At 41.0% G+C, this 24,598-nt stretch overlaps 1 protein-coding gene across 2 annotated transcripts; it reads right to left on the bottom strand.

Annotated features, from left to right (window-relative positions):
- Positions 1-495: 495 nt before the first annotated feature.
- kcnj19b (potassium inwardly rectifying channel subfamily J member 19b) lies at positions 496-23,777 on the bottom strand (the record flags this gene model as incomplete). 2 transcript variants are annotated; one of them, XM_079846078.1, is made up of 3 exons in its annotated part: positions 496-1,787; positions 9,394-9,610; positions 22,839-23,777. In XM_079846078.1, the coding sequence occupies 3 exons, from the start codon at positions 23,502-23,504 to the stop codon at positions 1,153-1,155; spliced, it is 1,518 nt and encodes a 505-aa protein (XP_079702204.1). The 2 variants fall into 2 exon arrangements, with proteins under 2 accessions (XP_079702204.1, XP_079702205.1); XM_079846079.1 differs by lacking the exon at positions 496-1,787 and having other exon boundaries at positions 9,389-9,610; positions 22,839-23,504.
- Between the last annotated feature and the right edge of the window lie 821 nt (positions 23,778-24,598).

The following is a 24,598-nucleotide window of genomic DNA, read 5'->3' as shown; positions in this document are numbered from 1 at the left end:
AGTTATTCTTTCTTGGAGGCTAATTGAATTACTTTGACTTCCTCCCATTGCCTGAGGTAAAGATCACGAGGTTTCCAAGGAGATGATAATTAGTGTTAGCTGTAGAGGATGCACAGGTCTCTGGCCCTAAACACAGATGAGACCTAATGCAAAAACCATGATTTAAAGCAGGGGTCTCCAAACTCGGTCCTGGAGGGCCGCTGTCCTGCAGAGTTTAGCACCAACCCCAATTAAACACACCTGAACCAGCTAATAGGTGTCTAACTAGGGCCTTGTAAAACACTGATTAGCTGGTTCAGGTGTGTTTATTTGGGGTTGGAGCTAAACTCTGCAGAACAGCGGCCCTCCAGGACCGAGTTTGGAGACCCCTGATTTAAAGGTTCAATGCTAAATGTTTCATGCCTTGTTTTTACTGTCTGGGCACTATAACTAACATATTTGTAGATGCCGGTCAGGAACACAAAAATAATGCTTTCCAAGTTATTGTACTCTGTTGTAGAAATAATGAATTTATTAAAATAGTCAGAATTGTTGGTTTAACTGCACAATAATTGTCATCTTTGCACAGAGTCTCTCACTAAAAAAGTTTGAGAAATATTTGAAAATGTTCTCAAATGAGGAAAAATTTTCTTTTGAAAAAGAAAAAAAGTTATTTCAGTTCTTTCTTAAACTCAGTATTGAAGGATGTAAATAATTTGCATACCAAGATTTCCTTTTAACATATATATGCTTTTGAAAGTAAGTATATATTGCTGACAGAAATGACAAAAAGCCTTAAACATTTAACGTCTGTACATACTGTATCAATAAACCTTGCTCTAAATTCTTGATAAATAACTTATTCTGTATAAATAAATACACCTGATATTCTGTGTTCATACTATAAAGGTGCTTAAATATTTAAAAGTAGCTGAAGCTTATTTGAATTCAAATTGAATTCAGAATATCTAGAATACTCATATTATTGAGGGCAAAGGAATGAGTTTGATTGTTGACCAAATGGATGTGGCTCTTCCATAAGCATGGAGAAGAGGAATCGCATTATACTGTAGTCCTTTTTAAATAAATATTATTCAATAATTAATGATTTCGAGAATTATCTCTACCTTCTAAGCCTCATTGTTCATCTCTGTGTGAAAAATAAAGACCCATTCAGTGGTCTGCATTCATTCTGCGTAATTTAGGGGGGAGGTTGTCCTCTGGTCGGCCACTGGAGGCAGGCAATGAGATGAGGCTCGGCCCTGGGATCGGAGCAGGCATTAAAAGCAGTCCGTGATGCTCCAGTTCTCCTGCTGACTGGGTGTGGGCCTCTGAACCCATATTAAGAGGTTTGAGGTGGAGCTGATTTTCCACCTCCCCCTGACCCACCAGGGATCCGAGCCGCTGCACCCTGAGTGGCAGGTCACCCATGCTGGAGGCCTTTTCTGTTGGCTGCGCGCCAGTTTTGAGGACCTCTTTTCCATTCTTGGAGTTCATACGCTGGAGCTTGCGTGGTAATTTGGACCCAGATTCTTCAGTGAGAGGAACCCCGTCTAAGGAGAAGATGCGCTCTCTGCGACTACGACCATTGAGGAACGTAGGGGAGAGAACAGGGCCAGTGGAGGGCAAGGAGGACTTCTCATCCTGCTCCTTCACACTGTATGGAGGAGTAGTAACCTCAAATGTGTTATGAAACTGAGAGTAGTCCACCCTGAAGAATCCCTCCTCCAACGACATGACGGGTAGGAAGCGGTGACCCCACAGCACCTCGTCCTCTGTGTAAGATGTTCTTGCCTGGCACGTCATGCCTGAAAGGGAAGCCATGGATTCATAATACAATGTAAATACAGAAACTGAATGGATGAATATAATACCAGCCATTGGTCATGAACCATGTATTGCAGGCATCATGAAAGCATTGTTTAAATAGGCTTATTTTATTTTTATTTTATTTTTTTTTGCATAAAATGGACCTCATTCAAATAGAATATGTATTATTTTATCATTTATGTTCCATTGCATTATTTGATATGGTGGCTGCAATCATTGCATCCATATCAATACACTGAGAACAATGAGTGCATTTCCATGCACAATCTTCAACTGATAATGCCTATAAACCTGAAATTGTGTAAGGACTTTTTTAAAACTGGTAATATCTGGTATTTTAAATGTACAACCTAGATTTTCCTGCTATTCTGATGGGGTTTTTATGTGTGCATGTGTTGCTGCTCATGTCACACTCAGTGTTGCTTCTAGGAAAGCAATTCCTCATAATATACAAATTATTCATATTATTCCAAATGTTTTAAAGGGTTAGTTCACCCAAAAATGAAAATTCTGTCATTAATTACTCACCCTCATGTCGTTGGACACCCGTAAGACCTCCGTTCATATTCGGAACACAAATGAAGATATTTTAGTTGAAAGCTGATGGCTGAGAAAGGCTTCACACAGGCCTCCATTGGCATTCAGTACATTGACACTTCCAAGATCCATGAAAGGCACTTAAAACGTCGTTACAAAGTCTATCTCACCACAGTGGCTCTACAATAATCATACAATGCGACGACAATAGTTTTTGTGCGCAAAAAAAAATCAAAATAACACCTTTATCCAACTTGTTCTCGACTTCCGTGTGCGCCTCCACGACGCATGCGCGAGAATATGACGCAGATCCGGCGTTCGGACATATGACCCAGAAGCGATTTGTTTACGAGCAGAGGAAGACGCGCGTGTCTAAGCTGTTGGATTCTACATTGATCGTGCTTTAGGTCTCGGCGTAGTGCTCAAAATGGAGCTTAAGTGTGTATTTCATCGATTCCCGAACACCGGCGCTACGTCATATTCTCGCGCATGCGTCGTGGAGGCGCACACGGAAGACAAGAACAAGTTGGATAAAGGTGTTATTTTGATTTTTTTTTGCGCACAAAAACTATTGTCGTCGCATTGTATGATTATTGTAGAGCCACTGTGGTGAGATAGACTTTGTAACGACGTTTTAAGTGCCTTTCATGGATCTTGGAAGTGTCAATGTACTGAATGCCAATGGAGGCCTGTGTGAAGCCTTTCTCAGCCATCAGCTTTCAACTAAAATATCTTCATTTGTGTTCCGAATATGAACGGAGGTCTTACGGGTGTCCAACGACATGAGGGTGAGTAATTAATGACAGAATTTTCATTTTTGGGTGAACTAACCCTTTAATATGTAGTTTACTCCCTTAACAAATAAGTTTTTCTGCGTACTTCTACTTTTTTAAATAGTTTTAAAAATCTGTAATTTTACTTTTATTTAAGTATGTTTTGTTTGAAGTATTGTACTTCGCTACATTTTAAACCACATCCGTTACTGAGTAAAAATAAATAATAAAAAGAGGGGAAAACGACTGCATTGAATTGAAGGGCGGGAGACGGATGGACAAGACAGACGTCAGACCAGGCTGAAAGCGAAACGCCGTTGTGAACCCCTGGATAGTATGGAAAAACTTTGGATAAAGACCAAAAATAGCCGGGTGTTGTCCTGGAGGATATCAAATTAGCAAAAAAATGTTGATGCAAAGGAGTAAACACATAGAAGATGTTCGGAAACACCATCCCTCTGTGCAGATAAAGGTACGTTTATAACTTGAGGCCGAATGTTTTCTGTGATGCAGAGGGAATCCCGGAATTACAGTATAACGCAGATGTCACGTAAAACACGCAAAATGATGGATGAATGAATACATCGACAGTAGAGCTGTACAATAAATCAAATCACGACATGGTCTGAGAATATTAAAGCTCAAAACACTGCTATATGAATATATGATCTGCTTGTTCTGTCTCTGTGGGAACGTGCAGCGCCGTTTCGTCTATTAGCCTACATACTTAAAGGGTAACTAAACCCTTTACCAACTTTTTTTAGTTAATGATCTGTAATACTGGGGTTTTAATTAATGCTGTTCATTGATTCGAGTAAATGTTTTGACATTTGAGTATAAAGTGTTTTAATTCTATAAAATATGGTGTAAAACCGCCAAAGTGCTGCCCTCTTAAGGTTGAACGGTGGCTACTGCAGTTGAATTTTCCTATTGGACGTTGTGGGTCATCGTGACGTAGGATGGCACTTCAAACGGCTCACTATCCGCGCCCCTGGCACGAGCTCACCACGCCCCTTAGAAATGTGTTCCCCAATCATATGATGAGAACGGCTTCACTCCAGTATGAACTCTCATGTTCCCATTCAGTCGGTCACTCTCAACGCCACGTCGGAGTACCGACGAATAGGAATCTTGCTCGCGAGAGCCAATCTACTTCGAGTGTAACTAAACGAGCCAATGCACATTGGCATGCAATGATTGCACCAGGTGCTCATGCCACGCTGTGCGGGTATAAATGAGACACAGGTGATTGCATCAAATCAACCTTTTGCTTCGGAGCCGGGTGGTAGATGGTAACGCCAGATATCACTCACTACTTCGCAGTCCTGACTGAAGACGGAAGCCGCCTTTCGGAAGCGATCTCTTCAGTCGGTGTTGGTGTGACGGCACAGTAGCGGTTGCGTGGTTTTCGGATCATCTCTCTGTGTTGTTTGTTAGAGCAATCACAAAGGCTGTTCTCACAGCTGGTTCGGTGCGCTAGGTGGAGAGTGCTGAAAAGCCGTTCTTAAGGCTGGTAAGAGAGCGCCTTCGTGTGAGAGAGCGCGCACGTCAGGCTGCACCCACCCCCTGACTGTGTCGCCGCGACTCCGCCCCCCTGCGTGCTTCAGCACCAAGGAGAGCGTCCTTCTGAAAGAGCAAACACAGATAGAGCTTGCGTCTTTTTCAAGATGACATTCTATCTGTGTGTTTCTGGATGCGGTGGTTACCTGTCACCAAGGGATGGTCACCAGCGCTGTATCTCGTGTTTGGGCGTTCAGCATGCTGAGGCAGCGCTGGTGGATGACTCATGTTCTCACTGCGGGAACATGACCATCTCGGAGTTGCGGTCTAGACTCCATCTCGCAAGGGGTAGAGTCCCCGTGCCTCTGCCTCGATCTAACCCTCCACAGAGGGTTACTTCAGGAAGTAGCACGGGTGATTTGAGGGTTACGGTGAGCGCGCTTCCCCCAGGGAACCAACCCCCGGGGAACCCTCATCCCTCTCGCACTCCGCAGCCAGTAGAGCTGTCGTTGGAATGTGGTGGGCCGTCCTCGAGATGTGCACCATCCGTATCCTTCGGGGCTCCCCCTGATGATCAGATGTCCATCGCTGCATCGAAGGGAGGGTCAGACTTCTCTGGAGATGACGTGTCGGCGCAGGGGGCTCCTTCGGGAAGATCTGCTGTGCCCGATACAGATCCAGAGATGATGGCCATGCTTTCCCGGGCCGCCGAGAAGATCGGGCTCGTGTGGTGGCACAGGTCGACCTGTTTGCCTCCCCAGAAACATCCCACTGCCAGTGGTTCTATTCACTGACCGAGGGTACACTCGGCACGGATGCCCTGGCGCACAGCTGGCCCCAGGGGCTGCGCAAATATGCGTTTCCCCCAGTGAGCCTACTTGCACAGACTCTGTGCAAGGTCAGGGAGGACGAGGAGCAGGTCCTGCTGGTGGCGCCGTACTGGCCCAACCGGACCTGGTTTCCAGAACTTATGCTCCTCGTGACAGCCCCTCCTTGGCCGATTCCTCTGAGGAAGGACCTTCTGACTCAGAGACGGGGCACCCTTTGGCACCCGCGTCCAAACCTGTGGAAGCTTCATGTCTGGCCCCTGGACGGGACGCGGAGGTTCTAGGTGACTTACCCCAAGAGGTAGTTAACACCATCACTTCGGCACGAGCGCCGTCTACGAGACAGGCTTACGCCTTGAAGTGGAACCTGTTCGTCGAGTGGTGTTCTTCTCACCAAGAAGACCCCCGAAGATGTTCGATCACGTCTGTGCTTTCCTTCCTGCAACAGGGGTTGGAGCGTAGGCTGTCGCCCTCCACCCTCAAGGTTTATGTTGCTGCAATATCCGCCTATCACGACCATGTAGAAGGTAAGACGGTTGGGAAGCACGACCTGGTCGTCAGGTTCCTTAGGGGGGCGAGACGGTTAAATCCTCCTCGCCCTCCCTCCATACCCTCTTGGGATCTTGCTCTGGTGCTCCGAGCACTTCAGAATGCCCCATTTGAGCCTTTGCAGTCAGCAGAGCTAAAGATTCTTTCTATGAAGACTTTGCTGTTGGCTGCATTGGCCTCCATCAAGAGGGTAGGGGACCTGCAGGCATTTTCGGTCGACAAATCGTGCCTAGAGTTCGGGCCGGGTGATACCCACGTGGTGTTGAGACCCCGGCCTGGCTATGTGCCCAAGGTTCCTACCACTCCCTTCAGGAACCAGGTGGTGAACCTGCAAGCGCTGCCCCCGGAGGAGGCAGACCCAGCCCTAGCTTTGCTCTGTCCCGTCCACGCTCTGCGGGTTTACGTGGATAGAACTCAAAGCTTTAGAACCTCAGATCAGCTCTTTGTCTGTCACGGAGGCCAGCAGAAGGGAAAGGCTGTCTCCAAGCAGAGGATGGCCCACTGGATAGTGGATGCCATCACCTTGGCTTACCAAGCACAAGGTGTGCCCTGTCCGCTCAGGGTGCGAGCACACTCTACTAGAAGTGTTGCATCCTCCTGGGCACTGGCACGTGGCGCCTCGCTGTCAGACATCTGTAGAGCTGCGGGCTGGGCGACACCCAACACGTTCGCTAGATTCTATAGCCTACGTGTAGAGCCGGTCTCCTCCTGTGTTCTCACCTCAAACGGGTAGAAGCACTGAGAGGCCCCGGCTCTTGTCGGCTTGCTGCGCTACGGCGCTTATGTTCTCCAGAAGAAAACTCTGTGAGTCCTCCACCACCCTCGGTTCCAGACGTGGCGGAATGTCTGGCATCAGGCCCCTTGCCGCTGAATCCTTGAGAACCGGTATTGGGCTTGGGCCATATGAGTGACCCTGCGGGGATCCCATATTTTCTTCCACGGTCGCTCCTACGGGAAGCCCGTATCTTTCCCTTGGGAGAGCCTTCCCTGCAGTGGAACTGAGCCCCCTTCTCCTTGCGGGCTACGGCTCAGCATTGTACTCCACATAACTCCTTCGGGGTACGATGTGGGCTCCGCAGCATTCCCTTCTCTAGGGCACGCTTTCCCAGTGTTATCCAATAATCACTGAGCGGGTCATGCGGAACAGCAGTGATGGACTTCCCGGTGTGAGCCCCATCTCATCAGGTAAGAGAGCTCAGGCGGCTCACAAAGGGCACTGGATGGGGGCAGAAGCCATGGCACTTTGGTAGGGATTCCTATTTGTCGGTACTCCGACGTGGCGTCGAGAGTGACCGACTGAATGGGAACGTCTCGGTTACGTATGTAACCCTCGTTCCCTGAAGGAGGGAACGGAGACGCCACGTCCCGTCGCCATGTCCTCTGTACCCTGCTGGGGTGCCTGTCTACCTACCCGGCTCCTCAGCAAAAGGCTGATTTGATGCAATCACCTGTGTCTCATTTATACCCGCACGGCGTGGCATGAGCACCTGGTGCAATCATTGCATGCCAATGTGCATTGGCTCGTTTAGTTACACTCGAAGTAGATTGGCAAGCGAGCGAGATTCCTATTCGTCGGTACTCCGACGTGGCGTCTCCGTTCCCTCCTTCAGGGAACGAGGGTTACATACGTAACCGAGACGTTACATGAAGTAGAAACATTATGAATGAAACTGACTTGACACTTGCTTTAACATTGTAATGAAGAAAATACGGTTAAATAATGCAGTTGTCAGTACACGTCAGGTTTTTTTTGCAATATTTTTGCCGCCCGTCATGTGTACAGATAATTTTCAAACATGAGACACACTTTCAAACCCTGACACGCAAGTGGTTGCCGTGGATGCGGTAACGAATAACAATATCGTAACATGCTGGCTTATATTCTATAGTCTAACTTATTTGAGGAAATCTGTTTATAATAGGCTTTTAGGTCTGAACTTATTGGTGCTGCGCTGATTCAGTTAATTTGAAAGAAAATACATCGTATGTATATCAGATATCTGATCTATTTTTAGTGGCATTCAGTGTAAGGATTTGACTGTTCATAGATTAGGTCAGTTCTCTTGCGCTGCTGCTTCACTAGCATCGTCTGCATCGGGAGTTAACGCAGTTTGAGCAGCGGCTCGCATTGATAAGGCTCTGGGTCTGTGTCTACAGACAATTCACCCTCCTCCACTTCAGGTGAAGGTAGGAGAAATGACCGCTCTGTTGCAAAGCTACTGGCGTCATTCCAGTCATTCTCCATCTTTGCGACTCGCGAGTCAGACAGCTGTCAATCAATCCGTCACTGCGGGTCTCAGGTGCACACCCTCCGCTCAGCTCCGCCCTCGGTTCGTCCCTCTGTCTCCGCTGGGCTCTGCCCACTTTTCCAGCATTTTTTAAAAATTGCCAGTGGGTGGAGTTAAGTTCTGAGCTGGGGTTTAGTTACCCTTTAAGTAGCCTATGCGCTGCTCGTGGTGTTTAACGTCTCAAAAAACATATTTGGGCATGAACATACAGTATGAACATTTCCAGAGCTGATCTGAGACCCCCTAATGAACATTTTCATCATTTTATTCGATTAAAAGCCATTATCAAATACACTCTGAAACAGATATTCCCTGAAATAGGTCCTCACTAAAACCGGTTTAACTAGATGAAATTGTGACAGAAATGTATTAGTATTGTAGGCCTATAGAATACTTGTCATAATAATAATAACAACAATAATAATATTACATAATTTAAGAATATATTTTTAAATCCATGGTTTAATTTAGTAAAACAGCAGAGCTTTGCCCCAAAAATGAAAGGATAAGTATTTGATTACCACCGTTTTGGCAATGTATTTGTATTAAATCATAAAAAGAAACATTTCTTAGGACTCTATTATTCTTATAGTTGTTAATCTAATTCATAATCATTTATTTAGTTCATTAGACATGTTTTATTGACATTTTAATAAAAAAAAATTAAAAAATGGTTTCAAGTTTATAATAAAGCATTTGTTAATCAGTTTTCATTAATTTAATGCCATTTTAACTGGTGATAATAATAACCATAATTTGATAACACAGTTTATTTATTAAATAATTAATACCGTGATGCTGTTAAACTGATGTTCTCATTCTATTACAACCCTACACGGGAGAGTCCCCCACCCCGCTGTTAAAAAAAGTAACTTTTACTCTGAGTACATTTTAAATGAACTACTTTTTACTTTTACTTGAGTACATTTTTAGACAAGTACTTTTACTTCTACTTAAGTAAAATTTCATTGAAGTAATAGTACTTTTACTTGAGTAGAATATTTTGTTACTCTTTCCACCTCTGCACCAGGATGTAGTGTGACCAGCGCCACCGCTCCCACCATTATCTTTTTCTGATAATGTATGATACTGAAAATGTATGATACTAACCTGTAGTTTCCACAATGCCTTCTAGGATGACGACAATCTCAAACTGCTCGTTCATGAGGGAGCGCTGAGACAAGTCGAAAAAGGGGCTATTGGAATTGATCTCATGACATATTGTGAGGGGCGAGACAAGAAAGAGTTGATCAGCTCCCGTTCCAAATCCTACATCCAATTCCCGCTGATCCAATGGTAGAAACTCTCCCTCAGGGGTTTGACGAGACTAAAGCAAACACAGGGTGAGATAAGCAGTTTTAAGACATTGACACATTCACAATTTCTCTTTCATATACTAGAATTTGGCATTTAAACCTCAGAGGATTTTTTTTTAAGAGATCCCAGCCTGTGGTGCTCAGTGGGGAACTATAAATGAATTGTGCCCGTTGATAGTGGTTTATTTGCAACCGCTGTTGTAGCCCTGGCTGGATTCTTTGAAGGAATTATACAAAACCGCACAAACACACCCCAAAAATCAATGCTGAACCCAGTTTGCATGATGCAATTGCCCAAACATTGCAGGTTGATTCTGTGTGTTAGGTGTAGGATGTAGTAAACTACTGTGATCTGGTGTTTACTGGGACTGTATAACATCTGCAATCCAAGTACCTGAATCACTCATTCCTTTATCAAAAACATCTTGCTATAATTAGGTCTCTCAGCCTGGCCAGGCAGAGGGGTTGTGGGCACTTTTCAGCTGGTCAGGAGACACTCTGGCCAGAAAATGTTTTTTATAAAATTATTTAAATTAAATGTTGTATCAATATCTTGTTAATACAATAATTGTATATATTAAATACACTGCTGTTCAAAAGTTTGTTAATGTTTTTAGAACAAGTCTCTTATGCTCACCAAGGCTGCATTTATTTGATTACAAAAAACAAACAGTAATATTGTGAAATATTATTAACATGTAAAATAACCATTTTCTATTTAAATATATTTTCAAATGTAATTTATTTCTGATGCAAAGCTGAATTTTCAGCATCACTCCAGTCTTCAGTGTCACCTGATCCTTCAGAAATCATTCTAATATGATGCTCAAGAAACATTTATGACTATTATCAATGTTGAAAACAGTTGTGTAAAAAAAAAAAAACAGGATTCTTTGATGAATAGAAAGTTCAAAAGAACAGCATTTTTTTAAACAGAATCTTTTGTAAAATTATAAATGTCGTTACTCATTTATAAACCTCATAAACACTCAGGCAGGCAAGACAGGTGAGAAGTGGTCTCCCTAGGACAGCATCTCGGTCCCAAGTTGAGACACTCTCACACTGTACCCCTTCTTTTAATGCACCTTAGACACTACACATAACATACAAAAAAAAAAAGTATAGGAGAAAATAGGGACTGAAGAGATGTGGGGGGAGGGTTATCTTATATTCTCTTATTATATTATCTTCTATTATTAACTTACTTTCTAAAATTAATTTATCTATAGAGAGTGGTTACAATGGTAATCATTACATAGGAGAAAAAATGTGTTATTTTTTAACTAATACAATGATGGCAGTATGATGATAGTGAGGAGTGGTGGTGGTGATGGTAATGAAGATGGTAATAAATAATTAATGGTTACTTTGCTTATGCACACACACACACACACACACACACACACACACACACACTCTCACACCCACCCACACACCTATACATTTACACATTTTTATTTCACTTCAGGAATTATGGAATTTTCTATATTTGGAATTACTTATTGTTTGTTACTGCACTATTTTGGTCTGTATGTCTGTCTGTTAAATACAAAAAATAAAAAATAAATAAATAAATTGCTTTACTGTCACTTTTGATCAATTTAATGCATCCTTGCTGAATAAATAATGCTGAATGAAGACATTTATTTAAGTCCCCCCGGCCCCCCAAAAAACTTATTTAACGGTAGTACAATGTTATAAAAGCTTTCGGTTTAAGATAAATATTGTTATTTTGAACTTTCTATTAATCAAAGAATACTAAAGAAAATGTTTTACACAGCTGTTTTCAACACTGATAATAATCATAAATGTTTCTTGAGCAGCAAATCATCATATTAGAATAATTTCTGCAGGATCATGTGAAACTGAAGACTAGAGTAATGATGCTGAAAATTCAGCTTTGCGTCACAGAAATAAATTACATTTTAAAAACTGTTATTTTACATTTTAATAACATTTCACAATATTACTTTTTTATTTTTTATTTTTTTTTTATAAAATAAATGCAGCCTTGGAGTGCATAAGAGACTTCTTATAAAAACATTAAAAATCTTACCGATCAATGTAAAATTATTAAATAAAAAATTATCAATAAGCTAATTTACATTAAAAGGAGGCATGTTGAAACATCTTTTTCGTCACTGTTCACTTTTGCGGTGGTGTGACAATTTTTTAAACTACAAATATTCCATGTTGACGCAAGTTAATATGTCTTCAAACTGAATGCGCAATATTGCAGTTGCTGTTTAGAAGATTTTTACTTTAAGTATAACGTGACAGATGTGTCCTGTAGTGTGACATGTCAACTACCCACCCACATACAAAGTTAGGGTCATCTGTGCAAAATTATACAAAATGTACCTCTGGTCTTTATGTCAAACATGGACAGATATCTACATGCAGAACAAAACCTTTTAAAGGGCATCTTCAGTGAACAACCATGGTTTGTTAATATACCTTTACACATAGCCTTGTGTTTCCATATTAACATTGGAGATTGGCAGTGAAGTCAGCGGGGTTGGCTGCCTGTGCCGAAGGCCACAGATGGTGAACAGACTGAGAGCTCCAATCACGGTGGAAAAGAGTGAGAGTTTTCACAAGTATACATGCAGTGCCACTGTCACACACACACACACACACGTTGTGTTTTCATGTTTTATGGGGACTTTCCATAATTTTTATACTGTGCATTCTGTATCTTCTACCGCCCTGCACTAACCCTACCCCTGAACCTACCCATCACAGAAAACCTTTGGCATTTTACATTTACAAAAAAAAAAAAACATCATTTAGTATGATTATAAGCTGTTTTCCTCATGAGGACTAAAAATTGGATTTTGGATATTGCCATCTTTTAGGTTTTACCTGAGCCACACACACATTCTTATTTTAAGGAAATTGTTAAACACAAGTGTAAAACCTTCAAAGAGGAACACGATATGTCATCTGCTGGTGTGATAAAGGTAGTAGAGTGATATCTGCTGACAGTCCCTGAAACTAGTGTGAATTGCACTTCCCACATACACTATATTGCCAAAGGTTTTGGGACACCTGCCTTTACATGCACATGAACTTTAATGACAAACCCAGACTCGTCCATCGGATTGCCAGACAGAGAAGCGTGATTGGTCACTCCAGAGAACACGTCTCCACTGCTCTAGAGTCCAGTGGCGGCGTGCTTTACCCCACTGCATCCGACGCTTTGCATTGCACTTGGTGAAGTAAGACTTGGATGAGCTACTCGACCATGAAGCTCTCTACACACTGTTCTTGAGCTAATCTGAAGGCCACACAAAGTTTGGAGGTCTGTAGGTAGCTATTGACTCTGCAGAAAGTTGGCGACTTCTGAGCAGAAGTTTGTTATAATACCACTAACAGTTGACGGTGGAATATTTAGTAATAAATGTTTAATTTCACGAATGGACTTAATGCACAGGTGGCAACCTATCACAGTACCACTCTTGAATTCTCTGAGCTCCTGAGAGCGACTTAATCTTTCACAAATAATTGTAAAAGCAGTCTGCATGCCTAGGTGCTTGATTTTATACACCTGTGGCCATGGAAGTGATTGGAACACCTGAATGCAATGATTTGTAGGGGTGTCCCAATACTTTTGGCAATATAGTGTATATGTGTGCAAACCAAAAGCACACTTCAGAATGTCAGAATTGTAACTTTTGAGATATTTTTTTTTGCTTGCAAATTCAATTTTAAGCATTCAATAAATGTCATCATTGTGAAGGCTATTCTGTCCAAAAGATGAAAAGGTTTAATCCTAAGGTTTTAACTTCAGACAAATACCACACAAAGGCTCATAGCCAATTCAATGACTGTTTGCAAAAGAGACTACATTTGCAAGGCATGACAGAGTGCTTACACTGCAGGCTGCTCTGAGAGCAATAGATGGGCTGCTGGGGTTTTTTCCCCCAACGTTCTGCATGGGACAGTTACAGGACAAAGGGCAGAACAGAACGGAGGAAGGAGCTTATAAAGTCAACCATCCATCATCCTGTGCTCACTGCATTGCGCCTGCTGTGGTGTGAAGAGAGCCATGTGTCAATCATGCTCTTCTTCTTTCAGAACACAGCCAAACAGCCCTTCTCTACATTTCAACACCGTTCTTCTCTGATCAGTCCCATGTCTTCCAGTCTTTCTTTTCACAATTCCATGAGCTCATATTTTCTTTGCCCTGTCCCCATATGCTCACTCGCTCTTATATCATTCTCACTGAGGAAGTGCTGGTGAAATCTGTCATATGGAGAAATTTGCCAATAAGATAAAAAAAATATAATAATAAACTATTTAATTTTAGGGTAAAATGATTAGATATATTATTTGGGAAAAAAGTTGAACATTTTTAATTTTCAATATCATAAATTTTTTAAAGCACATAGTAGTCCTAGATTTTTATTTTTTTTACTGAAAAACTAAACTATAATATTCATAAAAATGTTATTTTGCAGTGTCCAAGTTCAGATTCTTCTGTTTTTATATTTGTATCATTTATTTGATATGTATTATGTTTATTTTTAATTTTTTGTATTATTTTTTATACATTGAAATCAATTCCAAATACATCTAAAAGATGACCTGGGGCAGTGACCCTTTACTTCATGCTGTCCAATTTATTATTCACGATTAATCACATCTAATGTAAAGGTTTGTGATATATATATATATATATATATATATATATATATATATATATATATATATATATATATATATATATACAGTGAGGAAAATAAGTATTTGAACACCCTGCTATTTTGCAAGTTCTCCCACTTGGAAATCATGGAGGGGTCTGAAATTTCATCGTAGGTGCATGTCCACTGTGAGAGACATAATCTAAAAAAAAAAAAAATCCAGAAATCTCAATGTATGATTTTTTAACTATTTATTTGTATGATACAGCTGCAAATAAGTATTTGAACACCTGTCTATCAGCTAGAATTCTGACCCTCAAAGACCTGTTAGTCTGCCTTTAAAATATCCACCTCCACTCCATTTATTATCCTAAATTAGATGCACCTGTTTGAGGTCGTTAGCTGCATAAAGACACCTGTCCACCCCATACAATCAGTAAGAATCCAACTACTAACATGGCCAAGACCAAAGATCTGTCCAAAGACACTAGAGACAAAATTGTACACCTCCACAAGGATGGAAAGGGCTATGGGGAAATTGCCAAGGAACTTGGTGAAAAAAGGTCCACTGTTGGAGCAATCATTAGAAAATGGAAGAAGCTAAACATGACTGTCAATCTCCCTCGGACTGGGGCTCCATGCAAGATCTCACCTCGTGGGGTCTCAATGCTCCTAAGAAAGGTGAGAAATCAGCCCAGAACTACACGGGAGGAGCTGGTCAATGACCTGAAAAGAGCTGGGACCACCGTTTCCAAGGTTACTGTTGGTAATACACTAAGACGTCATGGTTTGAAATCATGCATGGCACGGAAGGTTCCCCTGCTTAAACCAGCACATGTCCAGGCCCGTCTTAAGTTTGCCAATGACCATTTGGATGATCCAGAGGAGTCATGGGAGAAAGTCATGTGGTCAGATGAGACCAAAATATAACTTTTTGGTCATAATTCCACTAAACGTGTTTGGAGGAAGAAGAATGATGAGTACAACCCCAAGAACACCATCCCTACTGTGAAGCATGGGGGTGGCAGCATCATGCTGTGGGTGGGGGGGGGGGGGGGTATTGGGTTTCTGCACATGGGACAGGGCGACTGCACTGTATTAAGGAGAGGATGAGATTTTGGGGAACAACCTCCTTCCCTCAGTTAGAGCATTGAAGATGGGTCGAGGCTGGGTCTTCCAACATGACAATGACTCGAAGCACACAGCCAGGAGTGGCTCTGTAAGAAGCATATCAAGGTTCTGGTGTGGCCTAGCCAGTCTCCAGACCTAAACCCAATAGAGAATCTTTGGAGGAGCTCAAACTCAGGCCAGAAACCTGACTGTTCTAGAGAAGATCTGTGTGGAGGAGTGGGCCAAAATCCCTCCTGCAGTGCAAACCTGCTGAAAAACTACAGGAAACGTTTGACCTCTGTAATTGCAAACAAAGGCTACTGTACCAAATATTAAAATTGATTTTCTCAGGTGTTCAAATACTTATTTGCAGCTGTATCATACAAATAAATAGTAAAAAAAAATCATACATTGTGATTTCTGGATTTTTTTTTTTTTGATTATGTCTCTCACAGTGGACATGCACCTACGATGACAATTTCAGACCCCTCCATGATTTCTAAGTGGGAGAACTTGCAAAATAGCAGGGTGTTCAAATCCTTATTTTCCTCACTGTATATATTAGTGGTGGGCATAGATACATTTTTTATCTAGATTAATCTAACTGTAATCTTGGAATTAATCTAGATTAATCTAGATTAAAATGGCTCATTTAAATTCAGAATATGTGTGCTCGTAAGTGATCGTTTGTCTTTTTGTAGTTTGAATAATAAATAACTTCTGTCCCTTTAAGACCTGATGCATGCATGGATCCCAAACACTGTTCCTGAGAGCTGGTTACGACTGTGTTTACGTTAAAACTCACCAAGATGGGCATTGAGACATTTTTGAGAGTATTTGACCATTAATAAGCGGGAAAAAGGAGCTCATTTTTGCACTTTGTCAGAGGCGGCTTTATTACGGTATGTGTGTGTGCGCTTCAGATGCGAGCGCTAAATCGGCGGGAATTAGTAGAATTAACGTTATGTGCAACCAAAGAGTATAGAAGCCCAAGAGGCGAAACTCTGTTGTGTTATGGGTAACAGTCTGTACATGGCGCTGCGGAGGCGCGGCCGCCATTATGGACTGAAAGCTGCTGAAATCGTTAGCGCACCTCACAACTGTGAAGATGAGCAAGTGGTCAAAACGCAAGCAGTGTTTTGCAATAAATTGCAAAAATTATCAGTTTTTAGAAATCTATACAAAACTTGAACTGGCTAGCAAGTAGCTGGCTAGTAGTAGGCTACACTAGTTTCCGAAAGATGTTCAGAGTTCTTTTTTGTTCATGTGTGCATTTGTTAATTACACATCTTTTTGACTAATGCTTCCCTTCTATGTCAATGCCTCTTCTCTCACAAAAAGAAAAAAATACAACAAAACTTCTCATACACAAATGCACACACAATAGATGGTGGTGTCTGATTAATTACTGAGATCTTATGACACCACTTCCATTTTAGTACTGTTTATAGTTCTTGTGTGCACTTGCTAGATTCAGGGCCGGCCCGTGGCATAGGCGGAATAGGCAAACCATAGGGGCGCCACTCATCCATAGGGGCGCCAAAATTTATTTCTGATACTATTTTATTAATATTAATTTGAAATATTACCAAATAAAGCGCAAAAAAATTTAACCAAGTCCCCGCATCTTCCCGGTCCGCCTCATCAATCTCCCCCGCCGGGTTACTTGAAGTGCGTCAGAAATATAGCGCGCAATCAGTTTAAGGTTGGGAATTTGTTGTGTCCCGCCGCCTCTCGCCGCATCTAACGTAGACAGGATTGCTTTCATTTTTAGGGTGCTTGGCCGCTCGCTCCAGGTGTAGACACGGTGAAAGTTGCCTGATAATTTATGACGGATGGCCGGATTGTAGTGTCAAAAAAACCAGAAGCCCTCTGATGCAGGGAAGATAAGGGATACACTGCAAAAAATACTCTTCTTACTTAGTATTTGTGTCTTGTTTCTAGTCTAAATATCTAAACAAACATTCTTAAATCAAGATGCATTTACTAGAAAAGTAAAATGACATGATATATTTTCTTGTTGTCTTGAAAATAAAATCAAAATTAAGTGAGTTTTTGCTTAAAACAAGCTAAATGATCTGCCAATGGAGTGAGAAAAAATAATCTAGTTTCTGATTGAAATCTTGTTTCTGTCCCAAACAGATAGATATTTGGACTGGAAACAAGAAAAAAAATACTAAATAAGAAGAGCATTTTTTGCAGTGTAAATACAGAGGTAAAGTGATGTAATGAATGAACAGTTTATTTAATTGCATAGTAGTAAAATACTAATGTTTACTATTTCATTCCAGTTTTACCTTAAACTATATGTGTGATTTGAAAGTGTGAAATTGTCATTTTGTAAAAATAAAAATCATATCTGTTTTTTTAAACGCCTGTAATATCATTTTTAATAGCCTAATGTTTTTACTCTACAGTTGTGCAGTTTTAAGGGGACATATGGACATTTTAAAATGTATTTGCTGAAATTAGTAATGATATTTATATATAGGTTTATTTAAAATAGCAACATTTTATTTAAATTTCACATTAAATATCTAAATTTCTCAGTTTAATTCATGGTGAAAACATGAATGTGCATAGTTTAGTGGAAGATTGCTGCCATCTACTGGAAAACAAACACTTTTGCTAGTTCTCAATGAACAGTTTGTGCATGAATGTTAGATGCACTCTTGCCATTTGTGTTTAGGCTGTAATGTGGCGTAGGTGCTATTTTTGTATAGTTTAACTATCATCAGCCTTTTAAAAAATAAAATAATAATAATAATATCATGTACATAATGACGGGGTAGAATGGACTGGACATCATATAAAACAACAACAATAAAAATAAAAATAAAAACATCAATGCATTACAAAAATGAAACAGTAGTAATTCAATACAAGGGGCACCAAGTTAAATCTTGCCTAGGGCAGCAAATTGGTCAGGGCCGGCCCTGCTAGATTGCACATCTTTTTTGTACCTTTCCGCCTGTAATAGGACATTCAAAGATTGTTTTTGTTTTTGTTCTTGCCATTGAAACGTTCACTGTGTGCACTTTCACTGAAGATGTTGAATAACAAGTTGTTAATATGTTTGTGATATTCTATGTAAAAGATTAACTGTCTTTAGAAATGTTCATTTATTTTTTTTTTTTTTTTTTTTTCCAAATCATATATGGTGATGTTCACTAATTTCAAAATCAACATTTGAATATCTTATTACTGTGTGTCTGCCTATATATTATTTCATGAATTTTTGTTATTCATATAACAAGGAAAATGCATAATAGAACATAAATATTGATAGATTAATGGTTTGCAGTAATTTTATAATTGTATCTTTGCAAACCGTAAGTGGTAGGCTAATGAAGCCGATTCGGTGGGGGGCATACCCTTACAAAAAGTACTATAGGAATCTTATAGTATTTTGGGACAAAATATTATAGTAATCTTATAGGAATAGCCTACTATAGTAATTTGGGACATACTATAGAAGTATGATAAGACTACTATAGCAGCTTTAAAATATTATAGAGGTATTACAGAACATCACATCTATAGTAGTCTTATAGTACTACAGTAATATTTTCTCCCAAAATACAATTTTCCTTAGGGTAATTAGGCCATGCATAACCAACACATAGACGTAACATTTTCTGTCATTTAACGTCGGTCATCCTCATTAATGTATTTTAAATTGTTTTCATATTTCATATGACGGCCAGAAAAAATTAAGTTATGTTAAGTTTTTGTTATGTTAAGTTGGTTCAGTGGCATTGACTTCCATTATTTTTCGGCGTTTTCCTTCAGTTTTCAGTCCATAATGGCGGCCGCGCCGTCACGTCATGGGGGCAACTGTTGCTATGGAGCGTTCTATTGAGTTTCGCCTCTTGGGCTTCTATACTCTTTGGTGCAACCCCGTGCGAAATTCAGACCGGTCACACCAATACTAACACGCTGTCATGAGGAAAACAATCATTAATGAAATTTCTATCGCCAAAGGTGCTTACTTGCTTATTTAAGGGAAACGGAGGGGAAAGAAACGGCGCATACGGCAAGAGAAGCTGTTATACCTTTTATTTTACGCTATTCGTATATTTTTTTTCATAAACACCGCATCCATAGGGGCTGTCATTGTTGTTTCGCGAGCTATGTGACGTCAGATCTCGTAACTGGGAGTACATCGATCTGGTACGAGTTCACGGGTGGGAAGCATAGACAGTAAGGTGGGAAGCCGTGGGAAGCAGCCTGCAGCTCTCCTGTGAGAAACTGAAGCTTCCGCGCCTCGATCGCCCCCCGGTGGCCGGTCCCAGTATAGCTCATAAACCCCACCCCTCCTTGTATAAGAATGGACGCGAGACACACTAAACAATTCAATTACACTTCAAATAATTGTTTCCTAAAGATGGTTTCTGTCATTTTAGGCAGTTTTTATTACGATGATTTCATTTCAAGTGTTCGTTTTTTAAATAAGTTTAGTTTAGTGAGTTATTTGATGCTATAAAAACGGGCGGTGTGACGTCATGATTGACAGCTGAGATTGACGGCTTCTCTGAGTGAAGTTGTCATTGAGGCACTAACAGACTTTTTTGGGGATTTTGGGGAGGAGATTGGAGCTTTAGCTTTAATTTCTACATTTCTATAACTGTTTATTTCACACCAACATAATGAATTGTTCTGCATCTGTGAGAGTGTAGGCGGGCTTTTGATAATCGCGCCTCTACTTCCTGCTCTCTACTGTGCAACTCCGGTCCCAAGATGCCAGCGCCGTGTGCGGGCCTATGAAAGCTTCAACTCTGGTCAGCGGAAGTCAATGAAGTCGCGTCGTCCATATTTTTTTACGGTCTAGAGCTGGCCTAAGGCAGTGGTTCCCAACCACGTTCCTGGAGGACCCCCAACAGTGCACATTTTGCATGTCTCCTCAATCAAACACACCTGATTCAGGTTATCAGCTCATTAGTAGCTACTCCAAGACCTGATGTGGGTGTGTCAGACAAAGGACACATCCAAAATGTGCACTGTTGGGGGTCCTCCAGGAACGTGGTTGGGAACCACTGGCCTAAGGCATAAGCGAACTAAGCGGCTGCTTAGGGGCCCCGTGGCCACCAGGGGGCCCCCAAGAGCAAATTAAATAACTTTTTGCTGAATATTATGATGATTGAAATGGCCTTAAACAATTACTAAATAAACTGCAAAATGTTACGTTTTCTAATAAATGCACGGATTGATTCTGACAGCTCTGCACGAGCTTGCGGCGCCATCGCTCGGACACTATTCGCTTGTTAGCCAGGGTTCAAAGTCCAAAGTGCGAGAAAATCGGCGCTAAAACGTACTCGTCTATTGCCAAGGGGGTAGCCCAGCCTCCGGAAAGCGTACCTTTTATAGGCGCGGCCATTGCTAACCAAGCCATCACCTGCTGTTAGTATCCCATTGACTCCCATTCATTTTGATGTCACTTTGACAGTGAATATCTTTACATCTGAGGCTCCATCACGTGACTCCGTTGCGCTGTTGAGCAAATTACCGTATAGACCCGAGGAGAAGCTCGTAGACAATCTTTTACTGTCTATGAGGCAATCGGGGGGACGTGGAGGCATAAACGCAGATAGAGATGTTGCAGATCCTGCTTCATTCATCAAAAGTTGCTCCTGCTCACCCTCTCTGTCTCTGCAATATTCGGTGATTCAAATTTTACATTGCACCACTACTAGAAGACTTACAACTGTCAGACAGGCTGATCACGTCACATCTACATCCTCAAGATCAGCCTGAGGCTGCAGTATATCAGCCATCAGGAAGTGATGCTTCTAACTGACTTCAATTCTCGCCGTTGAAGTCTATGGAGTCGCTCTGTCCATTTCTTTTACTGTCTATGTCTATTGTCCGGTAACCTTTTTATGAATGGATGATTTGAGAATGCGCTGTGGTTTGGTGCGAATATCTTGTCTGACGTTCTGCATGTTTTGGAGTAGGCTACAGCATAGTTTCCAGTTTCTCAGTAAATGTTTTTCTGCAAGTGCTATAGTCTATCGTCCCCTTGGAATTCTAAGTTGTGTAGCCTACATTTTGGAAGTTTTTATTTAGAAAATAAAAAGGTTGTTTCTACACAGATGAATGGAATGTAAAAAAAAAAAAAAAAACTTTATTTCCGCCAAAATAAAAGCTCTTTTTAATATTTGAATGAAATCAACATTTCTTTTTTAAAAGAAGTCTCTTCTGCTCACCAAAGGTGCATTTATTTGATCGAAAATAGCTACAGTAATATTGTGAAATATTATTATAATGTAAAACAGCTTGTCTATGTGAATGTATAGTAAAGTGTAATGTATTCCTGTGTTCAAAGCTGAATGTATCATTATTCCAGTCTTCAGTGTCACATGATCCTTCAGAAACCATTGTAATATGATGATTTGAGCTCAAGAAACATTTATGATTATCAGTGTTTAAAACAGTTGTGTACAATGTTTTTAGGATTTTTTGAAAGCTTTCTATTTCAGAGAAATGCTGTTCTTTTGAACCTTCTATTCATCAAAGAGTCCTGGGGAAAAGTGAGCATATATTTAGCATAAGAGACTACCTAAAAAAGAAAAAAAAAGTACAGTCTGAACTGTAGTGCGGTATGGCTTTGAATATCAACACCTGATCACTCTTATGGGTTTGCTATTGTTACAATTAAAAACCGTATAAGGGTAAAACATGACAGCCAGACATGATGTAAGCAACACAGCTACAACTACTAACATCGTATTGGTGGCACCGAGGGGCCCCCAAATAAAATTCTGCTTAGGGCCCCATAAGGGCTTGGGCCGGTGGTGTATATATTCTTATATATATTCTTATATATATATATATATATATATAATGTTTGAGTGTGTGTGTGTGTTTAAACAACATAAGAACATCTTTGCCTTTCAGTCTTCACGCAATGTGACCTTGGACCTTACAAAGACTTACTGTCTCTATTCAAAGGTATAAATCTGCTCGTTAAAGCCCAGGATCTAATAACTTACTGACAGTGAGCAGAAATAAATGTACTTTGTGTCCAAGAAGCATAGGTCTAATCTTACCGCAAGGATTCCCACGGAAATCCATATAATCAGAATGGGAATGTGTCCCATTCATTTATGCACGTCATTGCTCTTTGTTCTGAGAGCAAACACGATTTCTATGCACATCAGAGACTTCTGAGATCAGATTGCATTTCATTAGGGGTGGAAATGCAGTGGCCACATTTACAGTATGGCGAGCTTTGAATCAATGCGAGCTCCCCTCCCCATATGTCACGTGAAGCATCAAAACATCGAAAATTGGTCTTCCCAGAGAGGTCCGGTTAAATGTAGCCTACATTCACCAGAACCAGTAACACAATTTCATGCGAGATATTTTTTTCTACAGCATTGTTGCGAGATGCGACTAAACCCTGTGCTCAAACACACACATCACAACATACACATGGGGCTCTATTGCTATTTCAGTAGGTATTTGCCGCAAAAAGCTCTACCTTGATGAGCTTGCACCTGATCTGCGCCGACACCATGTGGCTATTCCTGAGATTCCCGACCCTAAACATGAGGCAGAGCTTCCCGTCCCGTTGTGAGATGACCGCGTCCTGGCTGAACATTAGCGTCTCTGCGCGTTTCTTGGGCTGAGACATCTTAATGAACATACAACCGATGAGAAACGCGTCCACGATCGAGCCCAGCAGCGACTGAAACAGGAAAAGTATGATGCCCTCCGGGCACTTCTCCGTTATATATCTGTACCCGTAGCCTATAGTCGCCTCAGTCTCGATAAAGAACAGAAAAGCGGAGGGAAAGTTGTAAACGTTGGCGACGCACGGCGTGTAAGATTCGTCGTGGCCGTGGCCGAGGTCCCCACGGATGTACGCGATGATCCACCACATAGATGCCATGATGAGCCACGCGACCGTGTACGTTAAGAGGAAAATGAGCAGGTTCCAGCGCCACTTTAGGTCCACGAGCGTGGTGAAGAGGTCGGAGATGTACCTGCTTGTCTCCCCGCCAAGGTTACCATGCTGGACGTTGCAGCGCCCGTTTTTCTCCACGAACCGCTGGCGCTTTCTTTTGGCCGGGGCAGAAAAGGACATGGTCCGGTTGGTGTTCACCACCTGATAATCTTCGCCCAGTTTTCGCCTGATCGCAGACATGATTGAGCCACAATCGTCAGATTAAACACTTAAGTTTACGCCGTATCGCTCCATATGTCGACAATTTATTTGCCTAACTGATTATTTAACTGTTACCCTCAAATAATCAAGATGTGTGGGCACGCAAAAAGTAGCAAACAAAAAAAAAAAAACAGAGCAAGTGCTCCCGTGTCTTTTCCGCAACTTCTCTCAGCGTGGAGATGTATAGTGTAGCTAGATAAACTGCGGCACTGAATCTAAACTGACGCGCGCTTCTTCTGCCTATACTGAGAGGGAGGCAGAGGTTGGGCAAATGCCCTCTTGTGTGTGTGTGTGTGTGTGTGTGTGTGTGTGTGTGTGTGTGCGCGTTTGTTTTTTCAAATCACTAAGCAGCAATAGTAGTGTGAGGAGAAAGGGGTTGTATCTCTCGAGGCTAGAGCGCGTTTGTCTGCTGTGAAATATAGCATTACAGTGCCATCTACTGAGAACATATTGATCATAACATCCGCTCTAGGTCATCGAATATTGGCTAAGAGCAGACAAGACACTTAAATCTCATTTGCATAAGAGCAATAATGTAAAAAAGGAAATCACGTAGGCCTATAAGGGTAATATATATGATCAAATATCCAAAGTAAACGATGAAAAAAGACATTAAAATATTTATATATATATATATATATATATATATATATATATATATATATATATATATATATATATATATATATATATATATATATATATATATAAAGGGAAAATCTATAGAAGTTTAGGGTAAAAATAAGTCGTTACATATACAAAATATGCAAACACTCTGTGTTCTGTTCTAATATTGTGCATAGAGCCTAAATTGGATATAATAGTTAGATTTAGACAACACATTGTGTTCTGAGCTGATATATTTCCTTTAAAAATGGGCCTATGACGAAATATCATATAGTACTTCTAAATTAATATTTTTTCTCAAAACGTCCAAGTTTAGTCTATATCCAAACTTAAAGGGGGAAAAACAGACTATATCTTTAATTAGGCATGTTTTGGAGGTACCTGATGGTGCATTTGCTGCAAATGAGAATCTGTTTTTATATATATATATTTATCTTATTAAATTA

Source organism: Gobio gobio (genome assembly GCF_949357685.1).
Source record: "Gobio gobio genome assembly, chromosome: 20".
In the NCBI taxonomy this organism is placed as follows: domain Eukaryota; kingdom Metazoa; phylum Chordata; class Actinopteri; order Cypriniformes; family Gobionidae; genus Gobio; species Gobio gobio.
This window is presented reverse-complemented; position numbering and strand designations above follow the sequence as displayed.